At 36.0% G+C, this 17,926-nt stretch overlaps 1 protein-coding gene across 4 annotated transcripts in view; it reads right to left on the bottom strand.

Annotated features, from left to right (window-relative positions):
• The window catches only part of LOC121729010 (zinc transporter 1), a 52,281-nt gene that overhangs the window by 25,102 nt on the left and 9,253 nt on the right, over window positions 1-17,926 (bottom strand). For all 4 annotated transcript variants that reach the window (XM_042117382.1, XM_042117386.1, XM_042117384.1 and 1 more), the window contains exons 4-6: window positions 12,778-13,026; window positions 7,602-7,777; window positions 2,373-2,485 (exon numbers count right to left, since the gene is read on the bottom strand). In XM_042117382.1, the coding sequence (XP_041973316.1) occupies window positions 2,373-2,485; window positions 7,602-7,777; window positions 12,778-13,026 (538 nt within the window). The remainder of the gene's footprint in view (window positions 1-2,372; window positions 2,486-7,601; window positions 7,778-12,777; window positions 13,027-17,926) is intronic.

Raw genomic sequence — 17,926 nt, 5'->3', positions numbered from 1 at the left:
AGATTTTACGCGCCTTTGTGTGTGATTTTCCGCGGGTCTTTGTGTGATTTTTTCATATGTAACTATTTTAGGGTAACCCTCAGATAAGCGGATCACAGAGTATAACATACTTGTATATTCTGGGTACAATAGTACTATCAGAGAAGTTGATGCCTAGGCAAAAGTTTGGTCGCGTTATGTCAAACCCAGAACATTCAGCACAACATTATCACAATAATTATTAACTAGCTGTTTGACCGAGCTTTGCTCGGTATTCGATAAAACACGAATAAAATGACATTTTCTAAAAATGATTCCTAGCTAAATCGATTTATCGTCCCCGAAATCCCCTATATACCAAATTTTATGAAAATCGTTGGAGCCGATTCCGAGATTCCAATTATACATATATATATACAAGAATTGCTCGTTTAAAGATATAAGATAAGATAATGAAGTAATAAACAAATTACTAAACACAAAATAATGATATTAATATTTTGTGTTTAGTAATTTAATAAAAATACTAATATTATAAATGCGAAAGTATGTCTGTCTGTCTGTTACTTCGTCACGCTCAAACCGCTGAACCGATTTTGCTGAAATTTGGCATGGATATACTTTAAGTCCCGGGAAAGGGAGATTTAGCGCAACTGAGTTGCGAGCTATTTTTCCGCTCATTGAGCGTAACATACAACTCCAAATTGTAAAAGCTCATTTTATAATGTCTAAGCTGTCCTATTAAAGATATTTGTACCGGGCGTCTAACAGGGTGGTATATTATGGATATTAATCAATAAGTACTTAATATTACAAATGCGAAAGTGTGTCTGTCTGTTCTCTTCACGCGCAAACTGCTGAACCGATTTCGACAAAATTTGGTATGGAGATAGCTTGAGTGCCAGGAAAGGACATAGGATATTTTTTAAGAAAAATGTTCGGTTCCAGTACGATAAACGAATATTTACGCAACAGAGTTGCGGTGGTGATCTAGCTTCTAGTGAATTTATAAACTAGATGTTTCTGGCGCCGGATTTCCGCTACTTCGTTGCTTAGTATTTAGTATTTCGTTTATCCTATGTCCTTCCTTTCCCGAGACTAAGGTTGGGTTGCACCAACTAACTATAACTATAACTTTAACTACAATGCAAAATGTAAAATCTTTGGTTAAAGTTAAAAATGGACGCCATCAAGACGCCATAATATGGCGTCCATTTTTAACTTATTTAACCATAACCATAAATATCATTCTATGGTTTTTCTACGGTCAAAGTAAAGGTTAAAGCAGCTAGCCTTAACTATAATCATTAACCACGCCTCTGGTGCAACCCACCCTAAAAGTATCTCTAATATTCATTTACGAGAAAATTCCTTCACTATTTTAAGCCTCAAGATTGTAATAGATTTTTTTTATAAATCACATTCTAAAGTCTTTACAGTTGCTATAAAAAATCTAAAATAATATTTAGATCACTGCGACGCCTAATATTGGTACATTAAATTATTTGAAAAGAACAGTTTAAAAAAATACACATTTTCATATGGAGTAGGACAGACAAATATTATCCAAATGTGACTGATAAGCACTGATAACAGGTCACGAAGGACCTTATCACTAGCATTGCAAACATTTATACAGTTTTTAGAACATTCAGGTATCACGGAAAGGACAAGAACACGTGCAGACTAGTTTTTAGAGTTCCGCATCGAAAGAGTTTTTCTGACACCGGTTCTTCTCGCCGGGCTAGTTCCCGAACCGGTGGTAGAGCTGATGGGGACATTCTGAAAGTGTTAGTTTCTAACCTATTTGAATTTTAAGCTATTACATAGTTTTAATCGCGAACTTTGAGCGCGGTCACCGAATAAAGAAATTCTGTAACGAAAAACACCTAACATTCGTCTAATGTCGTTTCAGTTCGGCAGACTTCCGCTCGTGTGGTGCTCGCCGCACCGACCGGCATAACGCGACGGTGCGACGTTGCTAGACTTCGGTACGGTATTTGAATGCGAGCGACTGTCTAGTCGCGAATGTGAATTATATATGTATGCATAAGTTGATAAAAAATGCTATGTTATGGATTTAATGTATCAGTCCCCGAGTGCCACACGTTTTTTTTTACACGTTAACGAAGTTCCTTATCGCGCTTTGCGGAACTAGTTGTAACGACACTTTTTTATTAATACGTGCATATTAGGGGCAGAGGGCGTTGATAGTATTCCTGGGCGACATAAACAGCGACATCTACCGGACGTTTAAAAATGTTTTTTACAATTCCACAAAAGTGTCGTTGTTAGTATTCTGGGCATTAACTAGATGGCGTTTTTTATAACTTCGTTCCATCCGGGTGTCCCTTGACGCCTGTCAAGTTTTTTTTTTTCGTTTTATTTCATACCTAATATGTGCGCTGGCGATTATCCTGTCGCCGGCCAGCTGCCACACGTGGAACTCGTGCACCGCCAACACTCCGTCCACCTTCTCCAGGAGTCGCCTTTGGATCGCGTCCACCTGGACAAAAAGGTTTTTAGTCCTACCTGAAGAACACACGGATGGTTACTGAGGCGTTTCCACCCAAGCTGCGTTCCGAGGAATGTTATTTTAAGGTGAGACCGCACTAGGCGACACAAATATTGTTTGTGTGAATCAGATAATATTGAAATGTATATCAACTAACTTACTTAACGACGTTTAGCACACACAAATAAAACATATTTTCATAGTCGCTATGGGGAACACTAGATGCTAGGGTGCGGTTGGTGTTAGCAGGACACCGGCCGGTCGTGGAGGGAGCCCTGTGTTTGTTAGATCCGGGACATTCCTCCTTTATACGGCTATAGGCGGACCGCAGGTGGTTTTAGTGAGTAAGTTTCACATACCTACCCCCGGGGTGCTTCAGCTAAAAAAAATAGTTCTATCGTACCCGCAACTCGATGAGTGGAGCACCAAGGGGTTTTAGTGGGTAGACTACGTAGGGAGTCCCCACATACCCCGGCCGATATCCCCAATTAGCCGGGGATGCGTGAAGCATTTCCTCATATTAAAAAAAGGGTGCGGTTGGTGAAAACGGGCATGCCAATGTAAGAATGCCATGTATGCAGTTCAAAGCAGGAGACGAAAATCACCAGCCTGATGATCTCGGTTTGAACTCATGCGCATGACATTGTTTACATCCATTCACAACAATTCCGCGCATTCTCTAAACTAGCAAGTATAACCGCAGCGAACAAAGAGATTGTATCTTTGTGACGTCATGATCTCGGGTGCTAAGGAAAAGGAAGTCTTCCTGGCATATTTTGAGACGTGCTCGACCTTCGCCGATCGGCGTGCACTTGAGGCACGTATAAATGTAACGCGTGACGACCAATCGCGCTAACAGCCAACAGGAGAGCAAAAGCGGACGGTTTTCGAACTCAATGTTAAACGGTAATTAAAAATTATCCTCCGCAAAATGTCCGCTTAAGACGGGCATAGGGGAAGCATATCATGGGGAACGTGCGCAACGAAGGTGTTGCGAGTGGTGTCACCAAACCGAGATATAATAATCCGCCAAGTGCGTGTCGGACTCGCGCACGCAGGGTTCCGTGCCGTTATAGACCAAAAAAAAAGGTCAAAAATTATGTTTTTTGTATGGGAGCCCCTCTTAAATTTTTATTTTATTTCAATATTATTATTAATTATTGAAGTTGATATATAAGGCCTTTGTGAAAATATCATGGTCGCTACCCGTTGCCATTATTGATATATTTTTTTTATGAAATAAGGGGTTAAACGAGTAATTGTTTGCTCGTTTACCCCCTTATTTCATAAAAAAATGATGGTACATACTCACTGACCTCTATAATATACTGGACAGACGATCGCTATCAATAAAATGTTCCTATTTGAAAGTTCATATTGGCGCTGATTGCTATGTAAAGCAGTAGTGAGTGTACTTGGAACTACTATTTTGCAAATGGCGGTTGTAATTTTCTATGTAATTAGTTCGCGGCGCTTCAAATCGGCACAAAAAATAGCTGCAATTTTGTACGGCATTAGGCATAGCCTGTCCAGTGTATTAAAGAGGTCAGTGTACATACTACATTCATATTTCGTCGTCACATGTTGGGAATCGTTTGTGTCAAGCCAAGGAGTTAGCGTTATCAGTTCGTAAATAGCCGTTATCGTGGTTATAAGACTGTATCCATTGTTAGTGGCCACGTGCTGTTCCGGAGATATAGGTAGTTGCTAGCAGACCCGTTCTCCGTTGTTAAATTCGATCTTATTTCCATGGGAATAAGACTCAACAAGATTTCACATTGTTTTAAATGATATATTCAATATTATAATAGACTATAGAGGTAAGTCCATAATAAGTGCAAATTATTATTAATAGTAATATAATAAATGATACCAACGCCATATAAATTATAATCCATTAAGATTGAATAGAAAATTAGCAAAATTAGAATAAGTCTCTACAGTTTATTATCAACCAATAACCCAACAGCTGACAACAAGGAGTGTTTTCCGTTAGTTCTATTTTTATTATTTTTATCTTTTTTGGATCGAAGTGCCTTATCGCGCGTTGCGAAAGGGGGCTAGACGGAACGACACTTTTTACCAACACTTCAGTAGGGGCAGAGGGCGTTGATGTGGCGATGACCTCAACTGGCGGGAAATTTAAAACTTCGTTCCATCCGGGTACGGTGTCGCTTGAGACCTCTCAAGTTTTTATTTTTATTACGGGTGCACAAAGTTACGTGCAACATTCGTAACATAATATATTCGATATCATGTCTGTCTGTAACCTCTACACGACAAAACAGCTAAACTGATCTATGATAAATTTAGATAAAACTTGATATGGAGAGTTCGAGTCCCGAAAAGGACATTGAATAGTTATTACCCTGAAAAATTTTACCGTAAGTTGCGATTAAAAATAAAACAAGAAGGAATTATATAGTGAAAGTGACAAAAACACAGTCACGATATAAGAGTTATTAGTTACTACAAGATGCGGGTACGAAGCTACTGAACGGAAACGACCGAGACCCACGTCGGAAAGTGAAAACATAGAGCTCATTACGAGTTTTTCTGCACGTTTCTCTGTCATCTACCTGAGTTAGACTATACGCCGTTTTCAATTCATTTTGATGTCTAAACAAACCTTTACCTATAATACTTTATAGTTTATACTAACAATTTATTTCTGTACTGTCCTCGTAATAAGATTTTCTAATAGGATACTTTTCATCGAGGAAAAATGTACAGTTCTCGCGCCATAAACAAATTTTGCGGGCGTCATATAGTATTAATAATATAATTGGGCCGAAGAGTGTTTGTTTGATCGCGCTAATCTCACGATTTATGTAATTTGGCCTAGGTATAGTAGGGAAGGACATAGGCTCTACTTTACATACAGATACAATAAATGTATGATTTTCGCAAAAAAAGTACCAGACAACGGAAATATATTTAATACTTTTATACTATACATATAATATTTCAGATTTTATTATATGATACACATATTTAATACACATCCATGACCCAGGAACTTTGAAAACTTTTTGTTCCGTCGGCGGGATTCGAACCCGCGACCCCCAGCTTGAGCTACCAATTACAGCCCACCAACTGAGCCACAGAGGTCGTCATAATGGTAATCTATAGTCTATACACTAATATTATAAATGCGAAATTATCTCTGTCTGTCTGTCTCGCTTTCACGCCAAAAGTACTGAACCGATTTTAATGAAATTTTGTACACAGAAAGTCTAAGGCCTGAGAAAGGACATAGGCTTCTTTTTAACTGGAAAAAGGGGTTGTAAGGGGGTGAAAATGCGTAAATTTGTTCAAATTAAGTTACTTCAAAAATTCATAATAGATGGCGCCGTGCGTCTCCTACATCGCACAAGCGCTTACTCAAACGTGTGTCTATAAGAGGTGGTAAGGATGAAGAATCCTTTTACGTTTTTTTTTCTTGAAGTAAGTATATGAAGAGTTGATGTTCGACTTCGACCCAGTTTTTAACCCCCTATGCAAAAATAGGGGTGTTTTAAGTATGACGTGTCTGTCTGTCTGTAAAGTGTAAACATTGAAGTTTGAAGTAAGCGGAAGCACCTCTGTCGTGCAAACTTTGCAATTTGCAGTAATGTAGCCTACATGGTTCAACGGGAACTACATACTATATAAGTTACTCTATGACGGGAACTACCGCGCGCTATAAGCTGAAGTCCACGCGGACGGAGTCGCGGGCAACAGCTAGTAGGGAATATTACGCAAAGGTTATAACTCAGAGCAAATGGCGCTACCAGCTCATATGGTCAACGATCCTACCAAAATCCGACATGTTACATACGTCATATTGTAACATAAACGTTGTCTGACGTCGAAAAATCTTATTTTTTTTAGTGTCTATGCTGGTGCTGCCGTCTAGCGTGGAACAACAACATCTTTTATTGAGAAATGTTCGTAACCGCCTATGTCCATCAGTAGCCAACGTTTGACGATGCATCGTTTTTGGAATTTCTCTGTGACATTATTGCAATTTGTAACTAACAGTCATGTCATTAGATTAATTGCCACTTCAGCAAAAGCAATTACGATAAAAGTCCTATTCATGGACGTAATGATAATTATATAGACTAGATTTTTTATCGTTCATTTTTAGGGTTCCGTACCAAAAGGGTAAAAACGGGACCCTATTACTAAGACTTCGATGTCTATCTGTCTGTCTGTATGTCCCTCTGTCTGTCTCCAAGCTGTAACTCAAGAACGGTAATAGCTAGAGACATGAAAATTTCACAGATTATGTATTTCTGTTGCCGCTATAACAACAAATACTACAAACGTGATTTTTTTGCCAATTTTTGCTATATATCAATAATGGCAGCAGCTAGGCACTTGATATTTTCACAAAGGTCTTAAATATATTATGTCTACTTTAATAATTAATAATAATAATAAAATAAAGTAAAAATTTAAGGGGGGCTCCCATACAAGAAACATGATTTTTGACCTGCTTTTGCTCTATGGCGGTACCGAACCCTTAGTGCGCGAGCCCCACTCGCACTTGGCCGATTATTTTGCATTTACTCGGTAGCATCAAATTTAATAACTTTAATTTATTTAGTATTTTGACATCATACCATAAACTAAATTTAAATAGTTATTACACGTCTCTGAGTGCAGGCACAATTATTTTAAAATGACTTAAAAATAATGAACAAAGTAATACCCTGAACCATTAGGACTACCTCGGAAAGTATTCTGCGAAAACCTAAGCAAGGAAAACTCACTCGGAATCCCTTTAGGTCCAATTAACTAACATCTGTTAGTGTTAAACACCTTGTTAAAGTGGCATATCTTCTTTTTCATTCATATGAAAAACGAAAGAGTAACGTGATACTAATCGGAGCATTAACCTTAACAGTCGTTGGTGAAATAAGGCCTTAGGGCCTTTCCATACGACGTATTTTTTGCGCACTGATGACCCGCGTTTCTGATGCGCTCGTCCTCTGCGCGTTTTGGCAGATATAAAATTTGAAACTTTAGGCTTCCTTGCGTCAAGTGAGCGTTAAACTTGCGTTTGTATCGATACAAACGAGCGTAAAAAACGTCGCGTGGAAGGGCCCTAGTCTCTCACCTGTATATGCGTAGGGACGGTCTGCAGCAGGATTAGCGCGGACTCCCGGAGCAGGGGCCACACGGAGGCCAGGATGAGCACCACCAGCACGATGCTGAGAGCCGGGTCGATGTAGAAGCGGTACTCCCACGACGTCAGCCACACCACCAGCGCAGAGAATATCACGATCAACGACCCTGAAAGATGGGATTAAGTAATGTTCGCCATTTCGAACTTTTGTCCTACTATACCTCTTATGGTATTTCTGAAAGACAACCATTTGACAAATCACAAAATATTATGTTTAGCAGTAAGTGTCTAAACACACTATGCCGAAGTTCCGCGGCGGAAATTCCGCATGATTACGTCAGCAATGTCGAACACAGACAATACGCGACAGAATTTCGGCATGGTGTGTCATCGGTAATTTTGCATTGGAGACGGAATCAGGCGGAACTTCGGCATAGTGTGCTTAGACTTTAGAAGTTCTTTGACATGAGGTCATCTAATACGTTATTAGTGGAGTCATTGAAGGTTTTCACCTCCGATTTCGTTGAACCTCCATCGATTTTCATGAAAATTGGTGAGTAGGTGGGGGATCCCCTAAGAAACAAAAGTGACATAGTGCCAACTTGCGCTTTTGGCCTGGGGGTGGATGCCAACCGCAAAAATTACGGCAGAAATCGATAAACAGACCAATTTTAAGCAAAATTTGTTTTATAAAGTTTTTGGAATAAATCAATACTTTCTGAGTAATCAAAGATTGAAGATAGTGATTTTTCGTGATAAAACTACATGTCTTAAAGCGGTTTTTCATAAATAACTCAAAAACTATATGTTTTTACGAAAAATGTGTAATAGCCTAATTTAAAGTCAATTAAAAATCAAATAAATTCTTATTTTAATAACCTTCTAATTTTGATTTACAGTGAAATATAGGTGATTATATGTATACTTTTTTTCGGCGAGTACTTTAAACTAAACATTCATACACAAATAACGGAAAATTGATCCATTTTATGACATATTATACTTCCTGAACACTTTTTAAAATACTTAAAATTACCTTTCTATTGAGTACTGTAAAAAGTTAATAGCATAAAAATTGAGCAAGTTATGATAAAAATAAGATGACACTTTCGAATTTTTTTAGAAAAAACGAAAAATAAAACTTTCACCATTTCTACAATATCTCAAATTTATGGTTATCTTTAAAGGCTTTTCTTTATTTTAGCATAAGTTATGACCTCAAAAAATTAACCTGTTTTAGAATGCTTACTTTTGAAAAAAAAGATGATTTCATAAAATTTTAATTTTTCAAATTTTCGCAAATTTCATTTTCTTTTGGATATAACTTTTAAGATATTGGATATTCGTAAAAAATCATAAAGAACAAAATTCGAGTTCGTTTTCTAAAAAAGCTTTTGGTTTCCTTTTTATTTTTGTAGGATGAAAAATAGCCAAGATAGAGACGTATAAAGCCTAACTTTTACTGCGATAATCACGTAATTAGCACTTATTAACCCTTTTAATTTTAAAAATTAAGGGCTTTAAAGAGGGTTTCTTAGCATGATCTCAAAGCTCTTGAAATTACCTTTAAAATGTTTTTTAAATGAACCTGATCACTAAAAATTAAGGGAGCTATGGTAACAAAACAAATAAATTATTTTTTGAAAAAAATTTGAAGCAGAGATTTGGTATTCTTAAATTGTAGGAAAACGTGTCAATAGGTACTAAACTAAATACACGTCATGTATGGGTACGTGTATGTGTCTTTTCATGACGGAAAAAGTGAAAGAAATGGTAAACATTTATTGGTAAAAGTGGTGGCTGGTGGGGCTTTCGAGGATGACGTGGTCTATTGAATATTTTAGTATATTTTCTAAATCATAACAATTAAAATACCTCCACACTGGTTTTGGTGATAGGCAGGAATAATTTTACAGTGATCAAGTGTGTGCGCAGTACACTAGAGCCTTCTCTCTTCCTTTACTCTCAAAATCTCCACTAGGCTAGTGAGATTCGATAGAAAGGGTATGTATGTATGTAAGTTATTTACTTATAGAAACCTTCAAAATAAAATATAACCTTGTCAATTGTGTAATCAGACAGTTTCGCAATTTCTATAACGATAATAATATCTATTGATAAAATTTTAAGGTTAAATTATGCATAAAAATGATTAAAAATGTGACTAGTACATGAAACTATAACTAAACTTAAAAATTAATTGAACACCTATTAAAACATACAGAAATTATTAAATTCTATAACTGTCATGATTATTATTTATATTACAGATTAATAAAAAAAATTCGAGGGCACAGTATTGCCACGCGAATGCATTAAGCGTACTTCTTTATCTTTAGGCATTTTCGCTGATATTTTTATTGTAATAATCTAAATTTAAATTCAAATGTGGAACAGTGAAATGTTTAAAAATATTTTGTCTTGTCTAAATACTATCAGTGATAATAATGTGGGCCAAGGCCGAGGCGAATGTTATTTCGTTGTTTATACCAAAATAATGTCAATGGCACTTGCGGCCGGTTATCACACTCAGGCCACATTTACAAATAGCATGAATGTGCTGTCGCCTGTCTCACCATTCTTCATTCATTTTTTATATAGTTTGGCAGAATTGGGGATATCTTTCAAATTAAGTTTCAATAATTTAGTTTTAGACGAATATTAATAACTTAACTGTAAATTGTAATTAATTTACTATAATATTTTACATTAGCCGCAAACTTTTCATTGAAGTTCATGTCTCTGGGTGCGGCAGTTGGATCAACTTTATTTTTACAGCAATTCGAAAAAGAACATAAAAACTAGGCAAGCATCAGAATTCAGAACGTTAAGGAAATGTTTGGAATGTGAATTATCATAACAAGTACAGTAAAATCAGAGAAGTTAACAAAACTTTACAGAAGAAAGTCCAGCCAAATGCCTTACAAAGTAAGCCCTATGATTATCTAACCACTTAGATTAGTAATGGTATTACTAATTACAGTATTAAAATTGTAGGAATGTCACGCATCGATTATATTGACGTATTACATTCGTTCAATCGAATGCAAGTACCGAAGGTCAGCACCAATTTCCTCATTGAAAGTGAACGGGTCACGGTGAATGTCATTCACGGCTCATTCGGCGTTTCCCGAAAATTCTATTGTCATTTTATTACAACCGGTAAAATTTGATTATTGTACAACCGGTACTACAGTACGTACAGGGTTGTGCTTTGAGAATGGCCATGTTGTTGCTTCAAGGACCTTTCAAAGATAAAACATATTATCTGAACAAACTGTAGGTACAATGATTGGATACTGAATCAACTAAGTATTTCATACCAAAAGTGCTTAGGCACTGAGGTTTAGTAACAGATTTAAGCAGGAAAATTGCTAGCATAGGAAAATATGCTAATAATAATGTTCTATTAAGGAAATATTGGAGCACTATGTTCACAAGAGTATTCATTCTGCAAAGTTACCAAAACGGAATATTCGACCTATAAAGTCCTAAGCAAAAATTACTAACCATTATGATCTAGGTTAAAGGTTCATTATTTTTAAGTAGACAACGATACACATTAAAAGGAAATATTGGATAGGAGATAAAAGACGCGTTGAAAAGTATAATTCATCCGGTTGATTTAACTGCATTATATTAACAGTTAAAACTGGTACCATAGCTCAATAATGTGACTTGTGAGTCACAATAACGAGAAAAAATTGATCGAGATCCCACACTGTGACGTATCAGTATGAGTCATAAACATAATCGTTTATCGAGAAGGCATATAACCCAAGAGCCAGCAACGGACTTTTGTCATTTTATAATAATCGGCCAAGTGCGGCACGAAGAGTTCAGTACCATTATAGTGCAAAATTAGTCCAAATTTGTGTTTTTGTATGGGAGCCCCCCTTAAATTATTTATTTAAATATTATTATTAAATATTAAAGTACACATAAAACTAAGGATTGTGTGAAAAATTCAAGTACCTACCTGTGACTGTTATTGATATAGAGCAAAAATCACGTTTGTTGTATGGGAGCCCCCTTTAAAAATTAATTTTATTTTGTTTTTAGTATTTGTTTTAATAGCGGCAACAGCTGATATACATAATCTGTGAAAATTTCAACTCTCTACCTATTACCGTTCTTGAGTTACAGCCTGGAGACATACAGTCAGACAGACGGACAGACAACGAAGTCTTAGTAATAGGGTCCCGTTTTTACCCTTTGGGTACGGAACCCTAAAAACTAAAAGTTTGCCTGTATATGACTCCTATATAGGTAAGAATGATCAGCAACTATGGAGTTTCGGTTGCGGTTACTTTAGAAGATATCCAGTTCTGAAGGTCTACCTGATCTTCGAGAAAGTAGAGGTCAATTTTTTTTCTTCTTTTTTCCGGGATAGCTAGAAAACTCTCGTCTTCTACTGCCAGAAATGTCTAATAGTTGCTTAGTTTGTAAAGTATTAGACTTTGAGGTGGTCTGGCAGGCGCTGGCTCTTGGGTTAATATAAGCTTAGGGTTAATGACATCATACTATTTATTACGTTATACGGTTTTACCACCATGTAGTTTCTACTTTTAAATGATCTTCCGGGGATGATATTCTGATTGTAACCAGTCCGTAAGGTATGTAGTATGGCTTGCAAAGGATAAAAAGTTTCACATTAACAATTTACTCACGTAGCAACGTTAACGAAACGCTATTTTTTGCAATTTTAGTCACGACTTTAGCTATCGGGTAACAAAGTTTTACGGCCGTACTCTTACTTCAAAGAGATAAATGATGACTTAACATAATATTAAATTCTCGTACATCTGTCAAACTCATCATTAAATAAAAGTTAAGTTACCAATGAATGTCTTCGAGTTCGGTATTTATCTCCTGATAAGTGCCGGATAGGCTATCCACTATTAACGGCCGTTCCGAATATTTGATCTATCTCTGGTTTTGCCCTACTAGAGATAGGAATAGCTCACAATTGACATAAATATGTCTAATGTGAGCTATTCCTATCTCTAGTAGGGCAAAACAATCTGGGTAGATCAAATATTGGGAACGGCCGTTAGTCGATAGATAGAGTATGGAGAATCTGTCAAGTAAGTTGTGGATAGCCTATCCGGCACTTTATCGAGAAGTGGTAAAACAGGCCCTCAGTATTATACAAGTAATTACTCACCTAAAGCGTCAGAGAGGACGTGTAGGAACACGCCCTTCATGTTCAAGTGTCCAGGGTCGGAGGCGTGAGTGTGGGCCTGGTGGTTGGCCATTTTCGCGTCCTTCGTCACCATTTCATCGGTCTCCTCCGTGTCGGTGTGCTGATGGCCTAAAGCCATGTCGACGTTGCTGTTCACCAGCTCTGTCAGATGACGAACGTTGGCAGGCGGCGGCACCCCGCCATGCGTGTGACCGTGGCTGCTGCCGTGTTCTAAAAAAAAAGAATTTGAATATCGAATTGAAGCGTGCCGGCAACAAAAAGTATACAAAGGAGGTTATAGTTTTCATCCATATATTGTATCTACCTATAATAGTCGATCATTTCATATTACTAGAGATCGCCCAATGGTCGAAATTCGACCTTAGTTTCAACGACATTAGGACTACTACCTATATTTTGTAAAAAAATATTGACTTTATCATATTTTTTTTAACTCTTGTCTCTGGGACTCAGCTGATCTCAGACTGGCCGAGTAAGCATTGTCAAATAGTATCTAAGATTCAATAAAAAAAACTATAATCCATTTTCAATTTGTCACCTTATTGTCAACAGTCTTTAACCATAAATAAAAGAGTATAATTCGTATGTATAGGCTTGTCACTCAAAAATCTGTCATTTTCCTTGTGTGTGTGTTGTAGTGTGTGTAATGTTTTATTTGTTAAAAAAATGTATGATAAAAGCATAATTTCAAAATAAGCTCGATGCACTGCTTCACCATATAAACTATAACTGTGCAAAATTTCATTCACCTATCCCCATTTTTCGTCAAAAGGGATACAAAGATTTGGCTCACGTATTAATATATAGATTATTACATAAAAAAAAAAAAAACAATGCACAAAACAAGTTTTGTGCCTCGATACGCCGATTGAAATTTAATCACCTGAATAAAATAAATAATAATAAATAAAATATATTTTTATTCAAAATGGGTATCATGATACACTTTTTGAAAGTCGAACGAAGAAACTACGTTGCCTAGTAGGCCTGAAACTAGTAAAGTATTTCGCATCCAGCCTACTCGAGTTAAAGACTACGGGCTACCCTTATAATACCTTGTCGAAAACAGTAGGCGTTCTTACTATTTACGTATATCAAAACTTTGGCCAACTGTAAGCTGTTCAAAGAGGCTTAAATGCTGAGCCTATGGATGCGTGACCTTTATTACGGCGCAAAGGTCTTGAAAGGAAGTATTACTTGGTACTACTAATATATATTCTGTGTTATTACTGTACAATTTGTACATTTTTGCAGGGAGAGTAAAACACAGAATATTGTTATATCACTCAACACCACCACTCGGGCTCGTAGCTGATAGAAGAAGTGATCGTCAGACCGAAGTCGAGCGACCACCACTACTCTCCCTACTACCAACCCAAGTAGGCGGAGCATATCTGTATTAATCAACTAGCCTCCCGGCAACGTTGTTTTGTCCATATTATTTTATTGAAGTGACTAAAATACTGCCGTCATAAGAAAAAAGGCCGCTAAGTGAAAATCGCGAAAATCACTTAGCGGCCTTTTTTCTTATGACGGCAGAATATAAGTATGGCGCCGTGATCGTCCGACCTGGTTCTTTTAGGCATTTTCAATATATATTTAAGAAAATAATTAAACTTTTTTTTTCAAAATAAAATTTAGTCTATGTTACTCGTGGATAACGTAGCTTTCGAATGGTGAAAGAATTTTTAAAATCGGTTCAGTAGTTTTTGAGCCTATTCATTACAATTATACAAACAAAGTTTTCCTTTTTATAATATTAGTGTAGATACACTACATTACTGAACGAACAGTGGCCGAGCCTATTGTGCTCACCCAATGAGCTTAGGAACTTACAAAGGGATTTCACACCGCGTGAACAATCAAACCTACTGTGAACGTGAACAAAACTCCTGAAGTGGAAGTGTCGCTCTCTGTAACTAGGTTTTCCACCTGACTGTGCCAAAAAGATGTTATTTTTCGAATGGCGCGGTTGTATAAACATTTTCCAATTAAAACGGTTATTGACATATTGCCTAATTTGAAAATTTAATAGGTACGTATCATGTTTATTTAGCATTGGTTAATTGTTATAACTTATAATCTAGAATTAGTTAAATCAATATTTTAAAATACTAATGAACGTGAGTCAAAACTCAACTCGCTATATCTTATGAATTATGATTGGTGTTTATTTGCTTACTAAAAATCCTTTTTTTGTTGCCAGTTCCAAAAGTTTCAAATATTCTGTCAGAGAACTAAAGATTCAGCTATCTGGTACCGACTTCAAAATGATGAAGATTGAGTACAGAAATACACCGAGCACACTTTGAGAATTACTGATGTACTCTAATAGATACTAATAATAATGTCATTGTGAAGGTTTAAAATGTCTTCTATAACATCAAATGTTGGTTTGTACATATTCTGAATTTAGCGTAAGTGTAAAATAAATGTTATACCTATTATGATGAAATTAAAAAAAAAGTGTGCTAGCACTGCTAGCTCGTCTTGACTAGGATTACCAGATACAAATTTCAAAAATCCTGACAAAATTCTTGATTTTCGGCCAAAATTCCTGACACGAGCTATTTATTTATTTTTTTATTTGTGTTTATTTAATATCGTAAAAGATTATTACGATTATTATATTTTATAAGTTACAATTTATGAAACTCCAAAGTAGGTACCGTTTTTGTTATATTGTGAAAAAAAACCAATGAATGAAATCAATTAAAGTTTAGTGTAAAAAATTTTATTGATTCTATTATTGTTTGCCGAAAATTCCTGACATTTCCCTTTTCCGGCCGCATTCCTGAAATTCCTAAACTAAACTGTATCCTAATAGGTTTATATAGAGCAGATAGACATATTAATATAATCTATGAACAAATAACAAAAATCTATACTAATATTATAAATGCGAAAGTATCTCTGTCTGTCTGTCTGTCTGTCTGTCTGTCTGTCTGTCTCGCTTTCACGCCAAAACTACTGAACCGATTGCAATGAAATTTTGTACACAGTTATTCTAGAGTCTGAGAAAGGACATAGGCTACATTTTGATGTGGGAAAATATCTTATTTCCATGAAAATATCGATGAAAATTACTTCGCATTGCGCGTGGCCAGCGCTCATCCCGGGGGTCCTGGGTTCGAGTCCCGCAGGCGGAACAAAAAGTTTTCAATGTTCCTGGGTCTTGGATGTGTATTAAAATAATATTTCAAAAATCTTAAATATATTTTATGTATAATATTATAAAAAATCCAGAAATATACCGACGCGATGCAATGAACATTTTAGTTCTAATACGATTCAACAGATGGCGCTTTTTTTTTACTTCGTTGTAACATAGAACTAATCATACTTATTAGTTATTATGTTTTTGTTTATAGTTTTTAATACGTTAGAATATTATGTTTAATAATATTATCACTTGCTATAATAATAATCAATCTATCTTATCTTATAGAACTCCTACTGCATTTCTAAGGAGTTCGAGTGTGTTGTGTTGGCCTATATTCCATCCAGAAAATATTTTTACATTTTAATTCAAATATATGAAAACAGATGGCGCTTTATTTTTTACTTCATTATTATAACAGAACTAATCATACCTACTTTATTATATATTATTGTTTTTATTCATAACTAGCTGTTGCCCGCGACTTCGTCCGCGTGGACTTTAGTTTATAGCGCGCGGTGTCAACAAAATTTGTGTCAAATTTAAAAACTTTTTAAAACCCTGGTAAGTGGTACCCCTCTTAGGGCCGCGCAGCGCGCTACACCGGAATGGCAGCGCTGAAAGTGCTCGCCTCGCCGCTGCCATTCCGGTGTAGCGCGGCCCTTAATTAATCAAAATACCCAAAAACAGCTGAGCAGTGTGCACATAATCTGTACTAATATTATGAATGCGAAAGTATCTCTGTCTGTCTGTCTGTCTGTCAGTCTCGCTTTCACGCCAAACGCCAAAACTACCGAACCGATTGTAATGAAATTTTGTATAGTGATAGTCTAAAGCCTGAGAAAGGACATAGGCTACTTTTTTACTGGAAAAAAGGGTTGTAAGGGTCGTAAATTTGTTCAAAAAATTCATAATAGATGGCGCCGTGCGTCTTCTACATCGCGCTGACGCTTGCTCAAAAGTCTTTCTATAAGAGGTGGTATCATCTTACATTTAAGTCTCGATTTTTTTCGATTGTTATATCTATTCTACGGTATTAAATAACTCAGTACTTTATCTGTGCAGGCAGTGACGTAACCTTAAGACCAAATTTCACCAACGACTGTTAAAGTTAATGCTCGAATTAGTATCACGTTAGCTGTTTCGTTTTTCATATGAATGAAAGAGAAGACAGGATATTTTAACAAGCTGTTAACACTAACAGACGTTGGTGAAATTGGGGCTAAACCTATCAATGATAAATAGTTTATGGGTAAAGTTGTGTAATTGGGGGGCTAAATAAGCTTTAAAATTTGGCATAATATATAAAGTTTAACATACAAAAATGAAGTACTTATTGTTTGCACACTGCACAGCTGTATTGATTTAAGGGGTACCAGGGTTTTTTTATAAAAGCTTTTGACACCAATTTTGTTGACATCGCGCGCTATTAACTGAAGTCCACGCGGACGAAGTCGCGGGCAACAGCTAGTACTTAATAAATTAAATACAAAAAATATGAACAAATATATAATTCTTGGGGGAGATTTTAATATAAATATACTCAATACTAATAAACAAACAGAAGGACTCCTACATACAATGCGCTCATATAATCTTGAACAATTAATAAAAGAACCAACAAGGGTAACTAGTAATAGTTCTACATGTATAGATCTCTTATTTACAAACTACAAGCCTCTTCTACAATGTCAAGTTGAGGATTATGGGTTATCAGATCACAAAGCGTTAAATATTACAATAGACAACAATAATTTACATTAAAAAAATAACAGGCCGTGGTATATAAAGAAAAGAATATTTACAATAGAAAAAATGAACTCATTTAATAACGCACTAAAAGAAATTGAATGGCATAATATAATTAATGAAAAAGCTGATGTAAATGTAAATTACAACAACTTTAGCTCGATTTTAAAAACAATTCTAAATAAAAAAAAATCTTGGTTG

Source organism: Aricia agestis, chromosome 7, assembly GCF_905147365.1.
Source record: "Aricia agestis chromosome 7, ilAriAges1.1, whole genome shotgun sequence".
Taxonomy (NCBI): domain Eukaryota; kingdom Metazoa; phylum Arthropoda; class Insecta; order Lepidoptera; family Lycaenidae; genus Aricia; species Aricia agestis.
Note: the sequence above shows the minus strand (reverse complement) of the source record. Positions and strands in the feature narration are given on the sequence as shown.